Genomic DNA, 22730 nt, shown 5'->3' with positions numbered 1-22730 from the left:
TTTCATTGGTCTAATGAGTCATTCAATAAACTACTTGAACTAATATTGGAAGCATTTCCACAAATTAAAGTTTTCCCATCAACTTATTACGAGGGAAAGAAGATTATCAATGATTTGGGTCTTGGATATGAAAAGATTCATGCTTGTCCATTTAATTGCATGTTGTATTGGGGGGAATTCTCACAAAAAGAAGAGTGTCATAAATGCCACACTTCAAGATGGAAAAAAATCGCAAGTCAGGTAGGCAATAACAATGAAAAAGAAAAAGGGCACCTAAAGAAACGAGAACCTGCCAAGGCAATGAGATATTTTCCTTTAATTCCTAGACTACAAAGGGTATACGCGTCGCCTAAAACAGCACAAGACATGAGGTGGCACCATGAAAGTCGTGTGAAAGATGGAAAACTTAGGCACCCTGCTGATGGGCTAGCTTGGGAAGAATTTGATTCTCGTTATCCTCAATTTGCATCCGATCCTCGAAATATTAGGTTAGCTTTGGCGACTGATGGTTTTAACCCTTATCGTTTGATGAATACCACATATAGTACTTGGCCAATTATTTTGATACCCTACAACTTACCACCTTGGCTATGCATGAAACCCTCATCATTTTTACTGTCATGTATCATTCCTGGTAAAACTAGTCCTGGCATTGATATTGATGTGTACATGCAACCCTTACTTCATGAGTTGAAATTGTTATGGGAATGAATTGATACTTTTGATGCTTACGAGGGGAATGTTTTTAAATTAAGAGCAGCATTGCATAGTACTATCAATGACTTTCCAGCATATGCTATGTTATCTGGATGGAGTACTATGGGTTATGATGCTTGTCCTCGATGCACTCATTCAACAAATTGTGATTTACTATAATGTCTTTATTTATTTTATTTTTTTTCTTCCAAGTCCCGTTTTGTTATACCCAATGGTGATTGCTACGACCAAGGAATTCTGAAGCGCACGGGTAAAAGCTTGAGATTATATAGACATTCCTTAAAGAAGAAGCTTTTTAAACCTACAACATTGACAAAAGAACAGATATACCAATCTGCGCCTTCTGGACATCCTCATGACAGTTGGATTGATTTGGTTGATTATTGGTACGGAAAGGGACAGGTATATAGCAAAGAATGGTGACATAATGGTGTACTTAGCCGCATATGTGCCTGATGTAGAATTATTTATGATTTTAATTTGGATGCAGAGGTATTCAGATTGTGGAAAAGAAGCACGTGCACTTCAAAATCATGTTCATACATCCGGAGCTAAAAGCTATGCTAATATACGAGCTTCTTTTGTATGACTTCAATCCAAATTTAACACATCCATACATTATATTTGTTAGTATATTTAGCCATATCATCTTGTTGATATTGTGTTACAGGAGGAGAGAAATAATAGGGAACCAAGTGTATTGGAAATGTTTAGGAGTACTCATCAAAAGAAAGACGGAACGTTTGTCAAAGACACAGTAACTGAAGACTTTTTGGTAAACATAAAAACTTGTGATGTTGTTTGATATATCTTCCTTGAAAATGTTGCTTTAATGAGCTTTATACTTTTGATTTTGTTGAGTATAGGATGATGCAGATGCTAATGTTCAAACAGAAATTGATATATATTCAAATACAAAGCCTCGTGTACAAATTGAGAATGAAGCTTTCAACAAGCTAATGTACGGGGGGAGAAATCCCCAATCGTCCCGTTGGTTATGGATTTGGTGTGAAACAAAGTGATGTATTTGGTTTTCGTAGTATATTAAGGAAAGAGAAGTTCCATAATGGTGAAAGTAACGGGTTAAAATTACAGAATATGGAAAGAAAAGTGGCTGATTTGATCGAGTTAAATAAAGGGTTGGTCAAGCAAAATCAAGATATATAATGAAGATGCATAATACGAATCAAGACTTGCTGAAGAAAGTCCTGGATGTTCTAAGCACCGCAACAACATCAACTGAGGTCATAAACCTTGCAAAAAATATCTTACATGCAACTAATACACAGGTACCTTTTACTTGTTTCACTGTTCTATCACCATGTGTGTATCCATCTGTGAAGTCCGTTGCTACTAGGTAGGGTCATGATGCTACAATTGAAATTTCACTGCTTAGAATGGTATACTGAAATATGGTCTGATACTGATACTATGTTCTCTGTCAGTATATAGCTCACAGATACTATCGTGATACACTGATACCTAAGAAATTCCACAACCTTCCTGGGAGTACCCGGAAATGTAGATAATAGTCACCTCTCATATGTGTCGTGGTTTTCTCTACGCCTTCAGTGATGTAGTAGTCATTACAAGCTTACTTGTAGTATTAGAGCATGAAGCCAGCTTTGGCTTCTTCCTGCATTCTGATTAAAGAACAAGAAACCTTTTTGTAGCATTTCGTTCAGTAAAAACTATGGCCTCAAGCAGTGGTAATTTGACTCCCTGGTTTTGTTCTCTGTTGCGTGTTAAGGCGGCTTTCGTTTCGTGAACATCAGCATAGCAACAGCGATAGAGTTTTCACTCGATGACAGGAAGATTTTGCTACTCCTAAAAAATTCTGTTATGGTTAGTTCAATAGTAGCTGATGTTGCCCTGGCAAGTGTACTACATATATGGTCTTATTCAGCGAGTAGTTTGCCAACTGTTTTATCATCTATTTTGGATACCCAGCTACTTTGAGTAACACTTTTTGGATGGAGGTAAAGGAAGGGTATAGTTCTCCTTATTTGCTTACCCGAGTGCAATCGGAGCAAAAAGGCTCTCCTACAATCCAGATTAAAATCCTAAGACTTTCAAATTTGTCATTCTTTGGAAAAAAATTTGAATCAAGAAAAGAATTGTCATCTCTAAGCTGTACACTTATGTTGCTACTATTAATGTTAATGTTTAGCTAATGTTGCTTCGCAGTTTCATTACATTTATGTTAGCATGATCATTGTACTTTTTTGAACTAAACTGAAACTGAATTATTTCCTAATACTAAATCGACAAGCTCATTTGAAATTTGTAGGTTTCAGATTCTTCGGATGGTCAAGTCGCGCCGGAATAATGAGATGGAATGTTATCTGCTACTACAACTATCGCATCGAATTATTTTATCAAGAGATTTTTTGTTCTAGTACCGTTTGATAACTTGAGTTTTAATATGTATTTTGGATTAAGTTTACTCAACACTTTTTATTTTGGCATGATTGAATAATATAATAATTGTAGTAACTAGCTACTAATTAATTATTATATGAGTTTTTTCTAATTTTCTTGGTTATTATTAATTATGAGGTTTTGTTACAATATTATACGACGACCCTGGTCGACAATAGTGCAAGGACTTTGATTAAATATATATCGTGATGTATGAGTAAAACAAAATTGATGCATACAATTTTGTTATAGAGAAAATGAACAAATGACGCTTAAAAGCGTCATGAATATATAATTTTGGCGTCGTGATTATGCCATAGAATGACACTTAAAAGCGTAGTTTTTATTATTGACGCATAAATGCGTCAATAATGGTGACGCTAAAAAGCGTCAAAAAATAGTGACGGCAAAAATTTTGACGCTTTTACGAAGCATCGAGAATATAATTATCGACGCTTTTTTGCGTCGAGAGTTGGCTTTATAAGCATCAAAAATGCAAGGGATTTGTTGTAGTGACATCAAACTCTAGTCAGCCAATCGTTACCGATAAATGTTGATCAGTTGACTATGTAATGTATCATCCCTTATGTATTCTTATCATGAGATTTAAATATGTGATCGCGCTATTGTTGAGGACACATACTCCAACACGTAAGACGATTGAGAAACCGTCTTGCGCTCGGGTCGCCCCTTAGAACTTCCCACTCCAAGGGGGATGTGCACATTAATGACTTGAGTTAGGAGGGACTCGTGTGGTAAGACACGACGTCTGGCAGGGGATCCGGTTGGCTTCCGGACCCGGTACGTCTGGGCGTGTCCCGGTACCTTATGGTGAGGCGTGGTATCGTGGGCGTGTTCCTGGCACCGATGGATATGGGTATGTCTGGGCGTGTCCCGGTACCGGCATGGTATTTGTATTTTCTTTACATCCTAGCATGTTGCATATTTATTTACTATGTTATGTCTCATATTAAAGTATTGAAACTGACGTTTGTGTGTCTGTGTAATTGTCACCTATTTTCGGGGTGGTCTGTGTCGATTCATATGATATTTCCGATCATATGGGGAGCAGGTTGAGTTGGTGTCACGTGGGAGACGGGACAGCTTTGGACTTGAAGCCAAGTGTCATCTCATTAGAGTAGCATAGTAGTCATGAGTTCTATCATTTATTTCATTTATTCACTTATGGTTATGTAATTCACTAAATACTTTATTTATTTAAATTGTTTCTTAAGTGCAACTCCGATTTCACCGCCTCGGGAGACCGAGATGGTAACATCCTCCCGTTGCCTTGGTCGGGCAAGAAGGGGGTGTTACACCTGTAGTGGGGGTGCTTATAGCAAGGCTATGTTGAACCTTCAGAATGTCTGGTTAGGGTAATATACGGTCATGTGGTGAATGCGAATGAGAAAGAGGTCCAAGCTTCAATAAATTGTCTGGCTGGAATGATGTACCTGATATGGCATGTAAGAAGTCAAGCTCAAATTCACCAAGTTTTGATCACTCCTGGGCACTTGATGCAACAGCTCAGAACTAATGTCAAAGGTCGGATTAGAGGGCAACTAAAACTGCCTTTGCAGTGAAGAGATGACATATGGTTGAGGCGAAGAGATTTAATTTGATATATGACTTCATTGTGTAATGTGTGTAACTAATTATGGTCACCCATAATTAACTATTGTATTTAGTTACTTGGATGGAACAAAAGTACTTTCATTTTCACCAAAAAAGAAACACGAGTGTAATAATTGATTGTCACATAATTGAAATTTGAAGTCCCTCGTTGACTTTTTTTTTAAAATAAATAAATAAAAGAAACACACACATCCTCCTTGTCGCATTATTTTTCGCAGAAATCTTTTTAATGATCTTAGTTAGCCTCATTGGACTTCTTTTAGGAGAAGAACAAGTCATATAGGACTAATTTAGTGGAATAGATGAAATACTTTCAAAACAATGATCACACTAATTTGAACAAATGCTTAATTTTAAGGATTAATTGATAGAAATACTCTATTGACAACGGTAAATCTCTTTCCCTTGTCACTTCCCCTCTAAAGTGAACATTATAACCACCGCACTCAACTCCAATCTCCCTAATAATGGCAATGGAATAATCCCTAAGTCGTTGGTACTCTTTATCGGTCAAAGTCTGAGCATTATGAACTCTCATAGGATCAATATTATCAATAGAACAAATAAATAACAACATTATCAGCCAAATCCCTCATACTCCTTCCAACCCAACAAAAACCTAATTCATCAAACAAACAGCCAAACCCGATTTACAAATCACCTCAAACTTATTATACGCAATATACCCCCTCCCATCCCACCTAATGTAAAAGCCGGCCTAATAATCAAAGGAAACTCACCAATTTCATTACCAATCGCGATACACTCATCAATAGTAATCCGAATACCGGAAAGAGGCGTCTTAACCCCCAATATTTCTCATAGCATCCTTAAACAACTCCATATTCTCAGCCTTCTTAATAACATCTAACTTAGCACCAATCAACTCAACACCATATCTATCTAACGCACCGTTTTCGGCCGCCAACGCAACGGATAAATTCAAAGGTGTCTCCCCACTCATTGTAGGCAACAATGTTCTAAAATCATCTCAACTAAATCAGGGGTTAAGGGGGTAACATAAATTCTATCTGATAAATTACGATCAATCATAATAGCAGCAGTATTACAATTAATTAAAATAACATCATACCCTTCTTCTTTTGATGCTTTACATGCTTGAGTACCGGAATAATCGAATCCGCAAGCTTGAAGAATTAATGGAGGTTAGTTGAGAAGGTAGGAGGGAAAGAACAGTAAGTGGATTATACTTACATCTGTTATAGTTTTTGAGTATTAATATAAAAATTTTGAGTTTTAATCTAAAATTTTTGAGTTTTATTTTAAAGTTTTTGAGTTTATTTACTTAAACTTTAATCTCAAAAGGTTACATTATAACTCAAAAAAATTACATATAAGCTAAAAAAAATTTGATTTTTGACATTATAAAACTAAAATGTAATTTATAAACTCTATAATACTCGAAAAAAATACACAAAAACTCAAAAAGTCATTAAATATGATGTAGTACATCCGATGTACAATCTTTTTCTTGGGAAAGATGGGTTAAAAGAGACCGTGAAAAGTTTAAAAGATGTTTAAAAACAAAGGTGACCTGCTTATCAGGTCACCCGTCAGTGTATTGTAATATAGGCGAAAGTGTCTGTCTAATTGTTGGGTATATATTAGTAATTAAAACATGGTTTAGAGTATTTTGAGCAGCATCCTAATAGCTTAGAGTAATCCCATCAATTAATCCTAATTTTAAATAGCAAATATGCGCAACAGTGAATAGAATTGGTACAAAGCCAAATCTCTTTGACTTTGATGACCTCAGTAAGCTCATAATCTAAGACTTTTGTATTTGAGATTTAAATATATGTAGAACGGAGATATAACAGAAACATGCTGTGTTGCTGTCCAAGTCTTCTTATACATACTATTGATCACATGAACCAACATCCTAAATTACTAGTACTTGATATTGATATAGGGCATGTAATATATATACCCAACCTTTCTAATCTAGTCAATGCGGAACAAACCACATTTCACAAAAAAAACTCGCCTACTTATCTTCCTTCGGAAAGCTCAAACTATTACCACAGGAACACACAAAAGGCGCGGAGATACAAACAGGAATTGGTACAAGTCTGAGAGTATCATTTAATTTGTTGACACAAGTCTCTGAAACTACCCTGGAAATTAGAATGATGTCCTTGCAGTCGAGCCAACCTACAAGACTGTCCGACTATTGACTCGAAAGTGGATGGCCTTTCCCAAGGAACCATTCCGAAATCATCATGATACTCCTCCATTCCTTTCACAAAAAACTGCCAAATAAATGAACCGGCTCCAGCCTTGTTCCTTTTTGCAGACTTGTATATGATGTCAAACACAAGTTTATTAAGCTTGTCACGATGTGAAGGGTCAAAGTCCTTGTTCCCGCTTGACAGTCCGAATTCTGTGAGAACCACGGGTTTTTTTAGTCGTTTATCACCGTCTTCAATGTGTGTTAACAACCACTTCTTCACAAATTCCAATTTGTCTTCAAGGTTTTCAGAAGCGAGCCTGAAAATCGGTAAAGTTATGAGCTCATTTACAACCAGGTTCTCAGTGAAGAAGTGAAATCCCAATATAAAGTTTTGCAGAACTATACATGAAATAGCACAAAGAGAGTAATAAAAGAATTAAAACTTTTAATATGATTTTGGGCCAGAATCTGGGTTTTAGTAGTGTTAGACAAAACAGCAATTGAAAGAGGCCAATTCGCAAACATTTCACTAAAAGGTAGTGTTTCTTAAAATGATTTATTTTCAGGGGAGTGGTAGACATTAGATCCAATTAAGAAATGGTGCAAAAGTAGTGACAAATTGAGCGTTATAAGTTATACGTAGACCCGACAGAAGATGCTCACCACTGATCAGGGTACACATGAATTGAAGCGAAATCAATTGAAGGTAAGTCATTGTCGCGGATAAAGTCGGATCCAGTTGCCCCTGTCCATTCAGAAGGATTCAGAGCTGATTTTGAATTCTTTGAATCATAAAAGCCTTCTAGGCCTATGGTTACCAAATGCTTTTCATCAATTGCTTTGATAAACTTCGACATTTCCTTGATCCATTCCTGCAATTTTAAATGCTAATTGCTTCAAAAAGGCCAAAACATAGAAGAAACTGAGTTATATTTCAGTAGTCATCTTACGCAATGATGCAAGTCAGACTTAGATTGTTTTTGATCGTTTACAGAGGTGATTTTGCGTTCCCTGATTGTGATGGAATAAAACAAAATAGTTCAATAAATTGGTTATGCCTCTTGTGCGTTCCAGTGTTACAAAATTACACGATGTAGTTTTTGACGCAATTTCTATTATGACCAGTTTTAGCGCAGGGTAAGGCCACAAAAGCATTTTGCATTTTAAGGATTATTACTTTGCATAGAATCAATTTGAGAACACTGCAAAAGAATATGTTTGGCAGAGAACAGGAATTATACCAAACAGAAAATTCAATATTGTAAGGAGATTTAAGAAACTCACTTGTAGCGTGTCACCTGAAGGGTCAGACATGCAACGTGGTTCATTAATCAACTCCCAAGCAAGTATAATCGGATCATCCCGGTACTCAATTCCAGTGATGGTATTCTTCCTTGTAAGCACCGTCTAAACAGGTTAAAAGAGAAAAATTAAGGTTACTGGACAAAACTCAAAGGTTTGTACAATGCAATCATTTCAGTTGCCAAAAAACCCTAAAAGACTGCATGACCACAGTTGGTAAAAGTAAGTATTTCACACAGAACTCTGTTTTCTAATCTTTTCGATTCACATATCTGAAACAAACAATGAATGACAAAAAGAATGGAGTCTGCACCATTGATAAAGTTATATGTAAAGCATCTCAAAAGAACATTAATTCTGCTTTTTCAGAGGTTCCTCGTTGGCTCGTTGTGTCAGCTTGATTTGAAGGTTCCATAATGGTTCATATCTTGTTCCTATTAAGACGCGCCATTGTAATTGGCTTTGGTAGCAGACATGAATAACGTGTAAATTCATAATTACAGTCAAGACATCAACAAAGATGCTATCTAGGACGCCTTGATACAATCTCAGCAAGGCATTAAAAAATATAGTATCTGGTGATGTTAATTCTACTTGGCTGTAAGTGTCACATACTCACATGTAACGCGATGTCCCAGTTTTGTAAAAGAGTTTCATGTTTGGTCTAAAGTGACGTGTCATGTCTTGTCGGAATGTTGGACACGCGAAGACCGGACAAAGTGAACTATCAAAATAACATAGGTATCTAAGATACCTTGATTTAATAAGTCTTAAGGAGAATTATAAAGCAAAGAGCTCATGTACTCAAGGATCATGAAATAGGAGAGATCATCAAAGTCAAGCAAGGAAGGTACCGTGATATAATTCTTGAAATAGGTTTGGATGGATGGATCAAAGAAGAAAGAATCATTCGATGAGCTTATTCCAACGCCTTCTTCCCATGCCCATTTCACATATTGTGCTTTCCCTCCATATGCTTGCAAATTGTTCACTAAACTTAGGATCAACCTCACTCCATTTCTTCTCGCTTCTGCAATTACGTAATCCAATGCCTGCAAATGCACAACAGTCAGTAACAGATAGCACTAACCATCAGCCCAGTGAGTCAAAATGCTGATGCAATTTGAGTATATAATTGTGTTTTATGATAACTGAAAAGTTTCATACATAATGCATTATCTTTTCTTAGCTTTGTATTACTGATAAGTGACACTAAAACAGCCAAACAAAGAACCAATGATCACCATGATTATGTTTAGACCAAATTCTCGTCGCAAGTCATAATTATGTCAAGACCAAATTAACTTTCAGAATTCTGGAGTGATAAGAAGCACATGATTAAATCAACTCCTCTTTGGCTCTTTGCACAGCAAATTATTAATTACCTAAGACCGTAACGGTCCACAAAAGCAATGATTAACTACCACAATTGTGATTAACATACCACATTACTCTTTTCATCTCATTATAACAAGCTTTAAAATGTTGATAACAATCATGTACTCCAACATTATTTAATACCAACTCCCTTAATAAGACAAGATCAAGATTCATTCATTCCTCACTTTTTACAACACAACAACAACAACAACAACAACAACAACAACAACAACAACAACAACAACAACAACAACAACAACATTACCCTAGTGCCTCAATGGCTCCCGCAAATTGCGGGGTAAGGGGGGGTCGGATGTACGCAGCCTTACCCTTGTGTTAGCAACACAAAGAGGCTGTTTCCGAATGACCCAAGATGAAAATTGTGTCGAGAACTGCATCGAAGGACCGCCACTTCACAAAAGAAAGAAGCGCAGCCACTTTAGTGAGCCATTTTGATTTATTCCATTATAATCCATAACCAAAGAGTAATGAGTCTTTGGCTCCATTGGAAATATGGAAATCACTTTTTAAAACAAATATCTGAAAATTATTTTATAGCATCCTTCAGATTTTGCTATTGGACATCCTGAAACAGTAGGTGTTTCTGCACTGGGGTAAGGCCACTTAAATCCAACCCCCTTACTCCGCCACATATACGACCGTTGTCAGACTAAGGTTAATGTCATTTTTTTCAGAAAAGTGCTATCATGCAGACCAAATCAGACCAAAATTGAGGGTGAAAGATCAAATTGCCCCTCAAAGGCATTCCTAAAATAGAAAGGTAAACCATTGACTTATACACCCCATAATGGAAAAGGTAAACAAATGATGTTATGATGAGGACGGAGGGAATATCATGCAGACCAAATCATGATCTTTAGGCATCCAATTAAAGACATTAGTAATAAAACATTAATCAACAGCAATAACAACATTACCCAGTACGTCAAGGGCTCGTGCAAATTGCGAGATAAACATGCAAAAATGTACCTGAAAAGATTGCTCATCAAATTGACCAGGTGAAATCTGCAAAGCATGGTAAGCAGCATCATTGAAAGCCCAAGTTCTACAAACAGTGAGACCCATTTTAGATCCAGCTAATAACATTTCATTAACTTTCGGCTTATTGAAATCATCAACAGCATGATCCATTAACCAATATGAATTCCACCCATTTATGTAAAATGGTTTTCCATCCAACATTAATTGGTGTCCAACTCTCGCTACAAAACTATAATTTTGTTGCTTAAACATATTACCAACTCCACCAAATGACATAAACATGAATGTAATCAATGTTGCTGTCCCAATCACTGGAAAGAACAGTCCATTAATTGCCAACATTTTGTTAAACCCCACAAAACCTAAAAAATTAAAAATGTTGAGATGTTTTTTTGGTAATTTTGAGAGGAACCCAGATCATAAATTGAGTTATAGAGTACAAAATTGAAGTACCAAGATCAAGTTTTGTTGCAATTGAAGTGGGTTAGATTAGATACTTTGAGTAGGCTTCAAACTATCAGAAGAAAACTCAAATCACATAAAAATGATGGGTCACCCTTTAAGGAATGATGGGAAGTTTTGCCCACAAAAAAAAGAAAGGGAAAACTGTGAATTTCTAGAATAAAGTATATCTACTATGAATCTGAAATGAAAGTTGGTGAAACAGGAGGAAAAATCCAGGAAAGTTAGCTCAGTAAATTACAGAATTTTGGCACGGGCTATATAAACATGCCGGGTCCGTCCTGAGTAAATGTAAATAAATGATTGAGACGTAATACACGTATTACAGTTTATGGCTTGATTTCCCTTTGTCATGAAAACTGAAAAGTGAAATCTACCAAATAAAAACAGTAGTGACAGACTAAAACATGAATGCACAATCTAAGGAAGACATTGCATTGCAGCTTAAAACTTTTAAAAAAAGAAAAACTAATGTTGTGTTAACGTATAGAAGATTTGAAGTGGTCTAAATAAGGGGATTATTGGGAGCATTGAGACTTAAGAGTGGTGTTATTTTATTGTTATTTCCGTCAAAGTTAGAGATATTGAGACTCTAAAGAGCATTCATGGCTTTGATGCACCCCACAAACCAAAATGAGATCTAGAGGAACATGCAAATAATTACGTAATCAGTCTTTGTCTATTATTGTTTTTTCTTTTTTGGATTTCTTGCATCTATGCAATGCACGAAAGAATACGGCTGATTTTTTAATTTTGTAAAGCCATAATTTATGGAGCAGCTTAACAATATGATATTTATCATGGGCACTTTAAATTAACGGGTAAAGGGTTGTTCTAACTTAATTAGAGGTTTCGTGTTCGAACCCTGAGAACACAGCAGTGTTAAAACTCGTGATGGAGAGATTTACTGTCCTAGTGGTCCAACCCGGCTAACCGGATGTTTTACACTAAAAAAAAAAAAACAAAAAAACAATATCGTTTTATACTATTACTTGGTAATGGAGTCTAAATGAATTAAAAAATAGAGGAAAGTGATAGTTGTTGGAGATAGAAATAGGGAAAATAGTGTAATAGACCCTACATTAAGGGAGTAATAGTTAGCTACCTCCCCTGTCAAGTAATGTATTACCTCCATAATTCCTCTCTCACCTCCTCTTTCTACCCTCCACAACTATTAGTCACTACTAATCACCAATCTCTTCCTATTTCTTCTTGTTTTAGCCTCTATTACTCCCGTAATAATTACCTCCGTCCTAAGCGAGCCCTAAAAGTTATAGTTCTCTGTAACACGTACGCCCATCTATAGAGTAGCTGAATTACTGAATAGTGCCCCCTCCATTCAACTACACTTTCCATGCTTTATGCACAAGTATTAAGAAAGAAATAGAAAACTACTATAAAAACTACAACAAATGAAAAATTAAATTTTTATTAATCAAAATGTGGGTATTACCCACAAATGACTCCCAACAAAAATTACAAGATCTCAAATACCCCATCCGATACAAAATAAAACTGATCAGATTAATTAGTTGTTATTTTTTTCCTTAATTTATATTATATCTTATTTAGCAAATAATATCATTAGGAGATAGTTCATGTGACTTAAAAGACAGCCTTATTCGAGTCCTATAAAGATCGAATAGCTGCCAATGTATTAGTCAGATTATGAATATTGAATAAGAAAAACCGCAACTTTTGCGTTGCAATTGTGAAATCCGGATCGACGTGTTTCGTTCCAAACCTCGTTCTTGTTTGACGTGTTTTGTTCCAAACCTCGTTCTTGTTTGACGCGTTTCAAATATTAACTCGATTGTTAGCAATAGGTTTTGCGAAGCAATCACCATTGTTCAAGTTATAGGTCTAACTTGAGCAAATATCCCCTTTAAATATTCGTTATTTTCTATTAAATTATCACGCTTATCACGTGATAAGTTTCAAGTTTGATAAAGTTCGTTAAGCTTTCGCTATTCATATCACCACCAAATTACTTAAATAAACATTCAAAAGTCCCGCCAAATTAGTCGCAGGGATCCGAAATCTGCTTTATTACCGGCATTCATTAACAAAACAACAAACACAACCTTTACGCTTGATAATTTTCATTTTCATAAATTCTGACAACCAAAACAACAATAAACTTCTTCTTCAAATGGTAAAAAAGTGTCTGTCACACTGTCAAAGGCCAGAAGTAGCAATCTTCTTAATTCAACACTCAAAAAATTGTAAGCTTACTCGTGGCCTTATGTTGGAAGCTGGTGAAAAGTGGCATGTTAAGAGAAGAACCATCTCTAGCATGTCGCAACTTGCTAGCAAACCAAGATTAGTAGGTGAAATGCTAAAAGTCAATAATAAAAGAATAGGCAACAAAGATAGGAAGATGGTTTTATCAAATGTTGAGCACATAAAAACACTTGATTTTGCTCTTAAAGATACCATGGATAGGCTTGCAAAGTAAATTGGTGCATTAGTGAGGACAGTCCACTTATGGGTAAATGGAGGTTTACTTAAGAGAAAATTATTAATTACAGCCTTTTAAAAATCACTCTTTGTAAATTACAGTCTTATACTCCCTCCTATTCTAGATAAACCTCCCTATTTATGGGGGACACTAGAATTAAGGAGAAGGATTAAAATAAGGTAAAGTATTGTAGTGGGGTTTAGTAATTGGAGAGAGAAAAGGTATTGTGGGGTATTATTGTGGGTGGGGTGATTAAAATAAGTATTGTTGTGGGATAAGTTGATTAAAATAAGTATTGTTGTGGGGTGGGGTGGGGTATTGTTGTGGGGTAAGGTGATTAAAATAAGTATAAAACTTTACTAAATAAGGAAATAGGGAAGGTATTGTGAATAGATGAAAAAGGAAAGAGGGAAGTTTATGTAGAATAGGAGGGAGTATATTTTTTTTTTGTAAATTACAGCCATAATATCACTTTTTTTCGAAAATTGCTCCAAGTTAACGTTTCCGGTGAATTTTGTCAAAATGTGACCGATATACCCTTTCCTATATGAAATCCTACTAACCCATATCATTTCTTTATACCTCTCATTTTACTTATTACCTCTCAATTAACCCTAAAACCTCTCATCTTTCTCAACACTATATAAAGGATGAAGAACCCTAATTATTTTCAATTTAGAGAAAATTGATGATGAAGAACACCAATATTTTTAAGTCAAAATTGAAATAATAGAATTCAATTATATTGATTAGGATAGAATTTGAAGAAAATGGACGAATTGGATTAGGTGATATTATTGAAAAAATGGAGAACTAGAGAGAAGATGGAGTTGTGAAATACTTATGATGAAGGGGATGAACATAATGAAATATAAAGGATGAAGGTAAGGGTATTTTCGTCTTAAAAAATAAACTTAAGTGACAAAAATTCAAATTTGCATCAATTTTCCACCGGAGTAACTGTTTTGGCGGTAATTTCTCATCAGAAATGATATTCTGGCAGTAATTTACAAAAAATAATTTTTAAAAGGTTGTAATCAACAATTTTCTCTTTACTTAAACCCAATTCAAGCTCACTATATCTTCAACTGATAGTTTTAGGCAAGACTGAGAGATTGAAGTATTCACTTTGGTCTTTAGTAGTTAAACAGGTACCACGAGAAACAATAGATCTCAATTTAACGCCAACAAATGAAATCAAAATCAGAGAGATGAGTAACACAATCCACATGGATGAGAAATGGTTTTATATCACAAATATGCAAATCACAAATATTATGTAGTTAGTGATGCTCATGTTAGGTTCATATACCTATTATTAGACATTTCTAAGGGTGAACTATTAACATTTTAACTTTAGTCATTTAAGATCTAGTGCATGCATAACAAAAGAAAAGATAAAGAAGAAAACAATGTTTCTTACATTGTATATGGTTTGAAATTTTGGGCACAAATAAGGACACCTTCCTTATTTGTTCTTGAACTTAAAGATAATGGATGATCCTCCAGAACAAATCTCAAGTGTAGAGATTCTCCTCTTGTTGCACCCAAAACAAAAAGCCTTAATACTAATATATTAATTAACTAGATTAATATACTAGTTATCCTTAATAATTCTAATAATATTTGTTTTACTACACTAGTAATAATGTAATGTAATATTAGAATTTGGTTCAACAATTTTATGAAATCTAAAACTATTTTAGAGAGAATAAGAGAGGTTTAATATGACCAAACCCTAAAAATTGTGGGAATGAAAAATAAGAGCAAAAGATGCTCTTATTGAGCCTTGGGAGGCCGGGTGAGAGGAGGTGAGAATGGCCAATGCATGGCCTTTGTCTTACCCATAAAATGTAGGGTGAAGGCTAGTTAGTGTAGATAATCATTATGTTTATTTTATCATTAAAATAAAACATCCACTAACTCCTTAATCCCTCCATTTTTTCGGCCTCTTGTGATAAAATGGACTCCATTTTAAGTTTGTGTATTGTCAAATGTAAATAGGTAGGTCATGTGTCACACACCATGCCCATAGATATTTTAATGCATATTTAACCCCTTAAATATCATTTTATAATAAATAAATTACTTGTGACAATTTAACTAGTAATACATGATTACAAGTATCTAAAATAGGTCATATAAATATAATTCACAACATTTTGCAATTATAATTAATCAATCATTCTTAATTTAATTGTTTCATAAACAATAATCAATTTTAGTAATAAAATCTATTAATTACTAAAATGAATCTTATTTAATCAAATTATAATAAGATATTCATTCTCACTCACAAAACAAATTGTTCAATTTTAAGGAGTTAATTAACTTGTATCGGTATACAATTATATAAATTAACTTTTCTATTAAGGGAATTGTCCTATAGGTGTGACCTTAAGGGATCAACTGATCACCACCGTCAAACGATAGTAATGTCAAACTCTAGTTAGCCAATCATTACCGATTAATATTGATCAGTTGACTATATATGTGACACCCCCATACTCCAAATGCCTTACCAGGACCACTTAAGGTATGAAAACGTCACCATCTCGGTTACCCGAGGCAATGATACTCAAATAGATAATAACGAAACGTATTTAAATGATAATAAAGTTTAGGTGATACAACAAGGTTCCAAAAACTGTAAAAGGAAATACAACTGTTTTCCAAAAACCAAAGTACTCAAAACACTAAATAAAACACAGCGGAAGACTCTAAGACCGGTGGTGACTCCATCCCAGTTATCCCTCGCATAAGCCATCATACCTACTCAACAACTGCTCACCATCCCCGAATGGATCACCACAGTTTTTAAAACAATTAACAGGGTCAGTACTGATTACATAAAACAAATACCATAACGGAACAATATCACAAACAGCTCAAACAAATCTCCAGTCTCCATCTCCAATCTCCACACAACTGACTACACACTAAAGTGTGTAGTCCTGCCAGAGTACCCATCGCAACAAGTACTCCACGCCGCCAGTGGGGGACCGCAGCCGTTCCCACCAAATCCCCGCTCATCTCCATCGAGCGATAAACCAAGTTCATTAATGTGCACATCCCCTTGTGACGGGAACCACAAGGGGCGAATCAAGGGCATGAAGCCACTCCCGCAAGTGACTCCACTCAGCCAGGGACGCACCCCGAAGATCACAGATAGTTACACAATCAATCAACAATATACTATCAACATCATCAAAACCAATCCAACATTATATTTATTCAACAATCACAACAACAATCACCAACAATTTATGTAGCCAATACTGAGTAGGGAAACCCTACCTGGAAAGCAAACACCAACAGACGATCAAGCAGCTAAATCAGAATCTTTCCTCAACGAAACCTCCTCCTATGACATATATACATACAATTACTACCATATTCATATAAACCACCCAAAACCCCCAATAATACCTAATTAGGGTTTTAAAGAAACTCAATGAAACCCAACATAAATTATACAAGGAACTTACCCTCGACACGACGATCGCAACGATGTAAAGAACAAGATGATCCGACGAACGCAGCTTAGGAATTTTCCAATGATGCGAGAGAAGCAAGATACGCAACTTGTAATCGTCACTTGAAAAGTTTAAGATGTTGAAAAGTGTTTAAGAAACTAATAATAAACCTTTTTATATTAATCTCGCATCATTAACAAAACCCGTCAAACTCATCCCGTAAAACACACTTACTCGATCGAGTAAGTCACTTACTCGATCGAGTGACCCTTACTCGATCGAGTGCCAAGCTTACTCGATCGAGTACCCTACAGGTAGTCTACTGTTTTGCGTCAAAAACTACTTACTCGACAGAGTAAGCCCCACTCGATAGAGTACCCTTAGACACATAAAACCGTAGTATTACAGTCTTCCCTTCTTAAAAAGAACTTCGTCCCCGAAGTTCAAACCACAAACAAAACAAAACACACTAACACCACTCCGACACAACAACATAACCAAAACTCAAAATAAAACTCAAAACAAAACTCCCAACCAACACCCCAAACTGACTCGAAGCAACTACTAACTGTACTAAAACCAACATAAAACACACAAAAACTCTATGCGACCATCTCCTACCCCCCTAAAAGAAACATGGTTACGTCCCCGTAACCACACATACCTGATCAAAAAGAGACGGATACCGCTTCTTCATGGTTAGACCAAAGAACCTTAAGCAACATTGTCTCACCGTGTCTGGTTTTCCTAACCTTACGATCAAGAATCTGTTTGGGCACCTCAAGATAAGACAAGGACTCATCCAGCTCGATGTTCTCTACCTCTAACACATGTGATGGATCACTAACATACTTCCGCAGCTGAGATACATGAAACACATTATGCACTCTATCCAATGCAGCGGGTAAAGCTAACCGATAAACAACCTCATCCACACGATCCAAAATCTCATAAGGTCCGATAAACTTCTGGCTTAGCTTCCCTTTCTTACCAAATCTCATGACCCCACGCATAGGAGACACTTTCAAAAGAACCTTGTCCCCAACCTAAAACTCTATGTCACGACGATGTAGATCTGCATAACTCTTTTGTCGATCCTGGGCCGATTTCATCCTTTGCCTAATGAGCTTAACCTGTTCAACCATCTCCTGTACCATCTGTGGTCCCAAAACAACTGCCTCAACACTATCATCCCAGCAAATCGGACTCCTACACCTCCTCCCAGACAATGCCTCAAATGGTGCCATGCCAATACTCGTGTGATAGCTGTTGTTATACGAAAACTCAATCAAATCTAACCTCTGCTCCCAGCTACCACCAAAATTCATAACACAAGCTCGCAACATGTCCTCTAAAGTCTTGATGGTCCTCTCTGTCTGGCCATCTGTCGCAGGATGAAATGCAACTCATCTTCAAAGTAATTCCCATCATTTCCTGCAACTCTTTCCAAAACCGTGATATGAACCTCGCATCCCTATCGGACACTATATCCTTAGGCACCCCATTGTAGATACCTCATTTCTGCACCTCCCGCAAACCATCCGGTGATGATTGGGCCGCATGTTTGGTACGCGGAATGATTTGTGACAGTTCGTAAGTTTATCGTCAAGTGATTGCTCAAACACTGATGTCTACCTCTTAGTTGTCATCTACGCACCGATACGGTCGTTTTGACAGTAATTAGAGTACATTTGGAGTCCGGGCCTAAAACCGTCTTCATTTTCTGATAAACCGTTAAATCCCGAGTCAGAATGTTCTGGAATGTTCCGGATATTTCTATTCCATATTTTATAAATATTTCATAATCTTTTAATCTTTGGTAAACAATTTCCCGTAATATTCATACAAAATATTAAGGAAAATAGAATTAATCCGTTATTCCATAATTTAAACACGGAAATCTTTCTTCCGCAGGAGGAAACCACCTGGGAACAGACGCAGCAGGTGCTGCGCCTCTTCCAAGAGACGCAGTGACTGCTGCGCCTCTTCCCAAGCCCTTTTCTGCGTGTTTTTCGTATCTTTTTCATATCTTTTCGAGATTCACTTCCAAAGTCTCTCCGAAAACCCTACTTTCTCCACGTGATTAGTATAAATAGGAGCCTTCGCTCCTCATATTTCTCACGCGAGTGTCCGCCCTTCTCTTCTCCCTTTGCATTCTAGACCACGTTCTTACTTTTTGGCGTCTACGTGCTTGAACATTCGACCACGTAAGCTCGGATCCTTCTGAGTACCAGCCTCGTTTGCATGACCGACCAATTTGACCAACTCCACAACTAATCAACTTAATTAATCTAATCGTTTTCCTCTTACGAGGGCACTTTCGTTACATTCGAGTCGAGCATCACTAATCGTAAACTTAGTTCATCTCGTTTCGTCAAACATGTAAGTCTGAGGGTGTAAATCCTTCTTTATTTATTGTTCTTTACTTTTTGTATCACTAATGTAAGATTTATGTCGAAAGCACTTCTAAAACCGATTTATAAAACCTCGTTTAAAACCCTTTTTTCGGATTACCAGAAGATAACCGTCGAGAAAGGACGCAGCAACTGCTGCGCCTCTTCGAAGGGACGCAGCACCTGCTGCGCCTCTTCGTGAGGCTGCCGCAGTTCCTGCTTCCTTTCTTCTTCCTTCATCCTCTGTAAATTCGCTTACTTTTATTTGTTTTCGTTTGTTCTTCAATTTCTTGACATAAAAGCATAATAATTTCACATGTACATAATTCATCATCATTAATACGTTTAATTTAATCATTAAATCCCGACTTAAATCCCTTATAATCTCATATTTGCGGGTTTTCGTCATTAAAATCAATCCGGGCTGTAGAAATTCGATTTGTTCATATTGAGTTTCTGGAATTCGATCTTTGATATATTTTCATCTGTCTATTGTCATATTCATCGCATATTCGTCGTTAATTTGTCATTAATTCGTCATATTTAACCTATTTAGTTCACTCATGTCACTAATCAATCTTTCATTCATGTAAATAATTCATCATAATTCCGTCTCATCCATGTTTTATTGCTTTTATGACTCGTTCACATGTAGTTAATCCATTAAATCACTTTCATCCGAGTCGAATATCATAATTAATCCTTAAACTCACCGATTAACATTAACGATTTGCAGTTCCGGCTTCACAGCCAGAACTCACCCTTGGAATGTGACGCAAAGAATCGCTTGCGCCTCTTCCAAAGGGCGCCTCATCTCTTGTGCTGTTCCGTGTTGATTTACGCCTCGAATCGCCGTTACGCTCTTGACTGTTTAACTAGCTTACGTATAATTAACTATTATTCGTATTATCACCCTAATTTTGTTCGTTAATTCATCCTTTTCTTCCTTTTTCTCAAATTATCCGTTTTAAAGATATTTTCGACATAAATCGCTCAACCCATTGTAATTATTGTAATTTTTATTATTGTTATTTTCCTATTGTATTTATCATTGTACTTTGTATCATTTGTATGTTTTCACATGTAATTGAACATAAATTCCTACTTTGACTAAATTGTTTGCTAAATTACTTGTTCACCGACTTAGCATTAATCTTCACATGCTAGGATTAAAACTTGGATGTTGCATTGCATGCATATAATCGACAATATATCGAGTATGAATAACTTCCCTAATCATTAGTAGAGGCCGCTATCGAGGCGGGCGGGATTAGGTGTTCGATTAAAAGAGCTTCCTAATACGTACCCTCACCCCTTACTCCAGAACTCTGTGAACAACCGTGTTCATTGGCATCCACGAGAGTCATTCTAGACATAGAATGCTAAGGGTAACGAGTTCTTGGTGTTCATGTCACTACTTTGTGTCTTGACATGGCACGAGGTATTCGAACGGTTTCCAATTTTCCACAATAAATTGGTGGCGACTCCACAAATGCAAATGCTTGTTTCCCAAGCGCCCCCGTGGCCCCATGTCCACAGTTTGGCGACTCCGCTGGGGATAATACACTTACGTGTAGCCAAAATGGTGAAACTTGAACAAGGTTATGGAATATTTTGTACAAGCCAATTGTCGGTGTTCATAACTCGGTCTTCCTAGACCATTTTATTCGGCCTTTCTAGGCCCAACCCAACCCACTCGACCAATCGTCCCGTCTAAACGGTCCTAATTCTTATTTGGGCCTAATGATGGATAGCGATTGACGTCATCCATACCATGATGCTTACTCTTGTTTGTATCAAGGACCTTCACTACTTGAGGAAATGGACTAGGAATCGGCCTTACTCTTGTTCGGTACGAGCCTCTCCACAGACTTCGGGTTTGATTGTTCGGTATGGCAACCCACCCTTTAAACCAAAACCCTTTTAAATGCACTCAGCATCCCATTATAATGCTTGTATAAATGTTCGTACCTTACGTGATCACCATTTCTAAACGAAACCATGACGATTTTTGTAAAATCAAAATCCCTTTTTTTAATGAAAATTTCGAGAAAGGGCATTAAATAGCGCAAAACCAAGTCAAAACTCTGTCCGTTTGTCAAGTAAAATTTCGGGCCCAACCCCATTTCAAAACCTCACTTCGAGTCCACTCCTACAACTACACTATAGTTGACTAGGACATACATTTTCGAACTTTGTCATTTCTTCAAAACTCACTCAACACAAGTGGCACACACCCACTTCACAAGTCAAAACATTTCTTCTCTTAGTTAGTGTGTTAGGATGGTCGATCGTGTTTTGATTCGTCGTCGATCTCTTATCCAGTTTTCAAGATGCCTGAAACAAGTGACGTAAACTTCAATCAACTTCAAGATGGTAATGATCGAATCCTAGCCGCGCTAGCTCAAATCCAAGTTACCCAAGACCAAGTGTATGATCGCCTTGACACCATCGAGGGCCGGATCTACACCGTAGAGGGGAGGTTGCCTCCTCAAGAAAGTGAAGTAGTGGACGACTTCGTGAATGACTTCAGGGACGAAAACCCTCCCGTGGAAATGACTGCAGCTGAGAAAAGACTCCAATACTTAGAGGAGCAATTGATGTATCTTAAAGGGCATGACATTTATAGGGAGAATAACCGCAAGTATGAGGCCGTAAATTCCAAATTGCCAACCAACTTTAACATGACGGATATCCCTAAATTCAAGGGGCACGAAAACCCTTTGAACCACATCCGTGCCTTTAAGGATTACATGTCTATCAAAGGCATCAAACCCGAGATGTTATTAAGGATCTTTCCTTCATCTGTTGACACCATCCCAAAGCAATGGTTCTACTCTTTAGAACACAAGAAGATCGCCACTTGGGAAGATGCCGCAATCGAGTTTTCTAAGCAATATGCGGATAATGCTGAGATCCAAGTTAACATGCGCACTTTAGAGGTTCTTACCCAAAATGACAAATAAGGATTCACCGACTTCCTAAGTAGGTGGAGGAAGACTAACCCAACTAGTTGAACGCCTGGATGAGGCTACCCTTGTGGAGAAGTTCGTGGATAATCTAAAACCCATCTATGCCAATCATTTGAGGTACCAAAACATCAAAACTTTCAAGGACTTAACCGTACTAGGAACGAGGATTGAAGATGACATCCGTAAAGGGCTCTTGTCCAAAATGGTAGGTCGAGGATATCAAGGCTCAACAAGTCGTTCTTACGGCTCCACTAGCAAAACCGATGAAGTTAACCTTCTCGAGCCATCCAAGTAGACTACCCCACCAAAGAAATT

At 36.8% G+C, this 22730-nt stretch overlaps 2 protein-coding genes across 2 annotated transcripts; one reads left to right on the top strand and one right to left on the bottom strand.

The window, feature by feature from the left end:
• Nucleotides 1–778: 778 nt before the first annotated feature.
• Nucleotides 779–1788, top strand: LOC141620037 (uncharacterized). The gene is made up of 5 exons (XM_074437012.1): nt 779–814; nt 910–1119; nt 1208–1300; nt 1388–1492; nt 1584–1788. The coding sequence occupies exons 1-5, from the start codon at nt 779–781 to the stop codon at nt 1737–1739; spliced, it is 600 nt and encodes a 199-aa protein (XP_074293113.1). The 3' UTR covers nt 1740–1788.
• A 4762-nt stretch (nt 1789–6550) lies between these two features.
• On the bottom strand, nt 6551–11738 carry LOC141623953 (mannan endo-1,4-beta-mannosidase 2-like). The gene is made up of 5 exons (XM_074440114.1): nt 10640–11738; nt 9124–9321; nt 8252–8374; nt 7631–7839; nt 6551–7284 (listed from the first exon to the last, which is right to left on the bottom strand). The coding sequence occupies exons 1-5, from the start codon at nt 10991–10993 to the stop codon at nt 6876–6878; spliced, it is 1293 nt and encodes a 430-aa protein (XP_074296215.1). The 5' UTR covers nt 10994–11738; the 3' UTR covers nt 6551–6875.
• Between the last annotated feature and the right edge of the window lie 10992 nt (nt 11739–22730).

The sequence above is a fragment of the Silene latifolia genome, chromosome X, assembly GCF_048544455.1.
Source record: "Silene latifolia isolate original U9 population chromosome X, ASM4854445v1, whole genome shotgun sequence".
In the NCBI taxonomy this organism is placed as follows: Eukaryota; Viridiplantae; Streptophyta; class Magnoliopsida; order Caryophyllales; family Caryophyllaceae; genus Silene; species Silene latifolia.
Note: the sequence above shows the minus strand (reverse complement) of the source record. Positions and strands in the feature narration are given on the sequence as shown.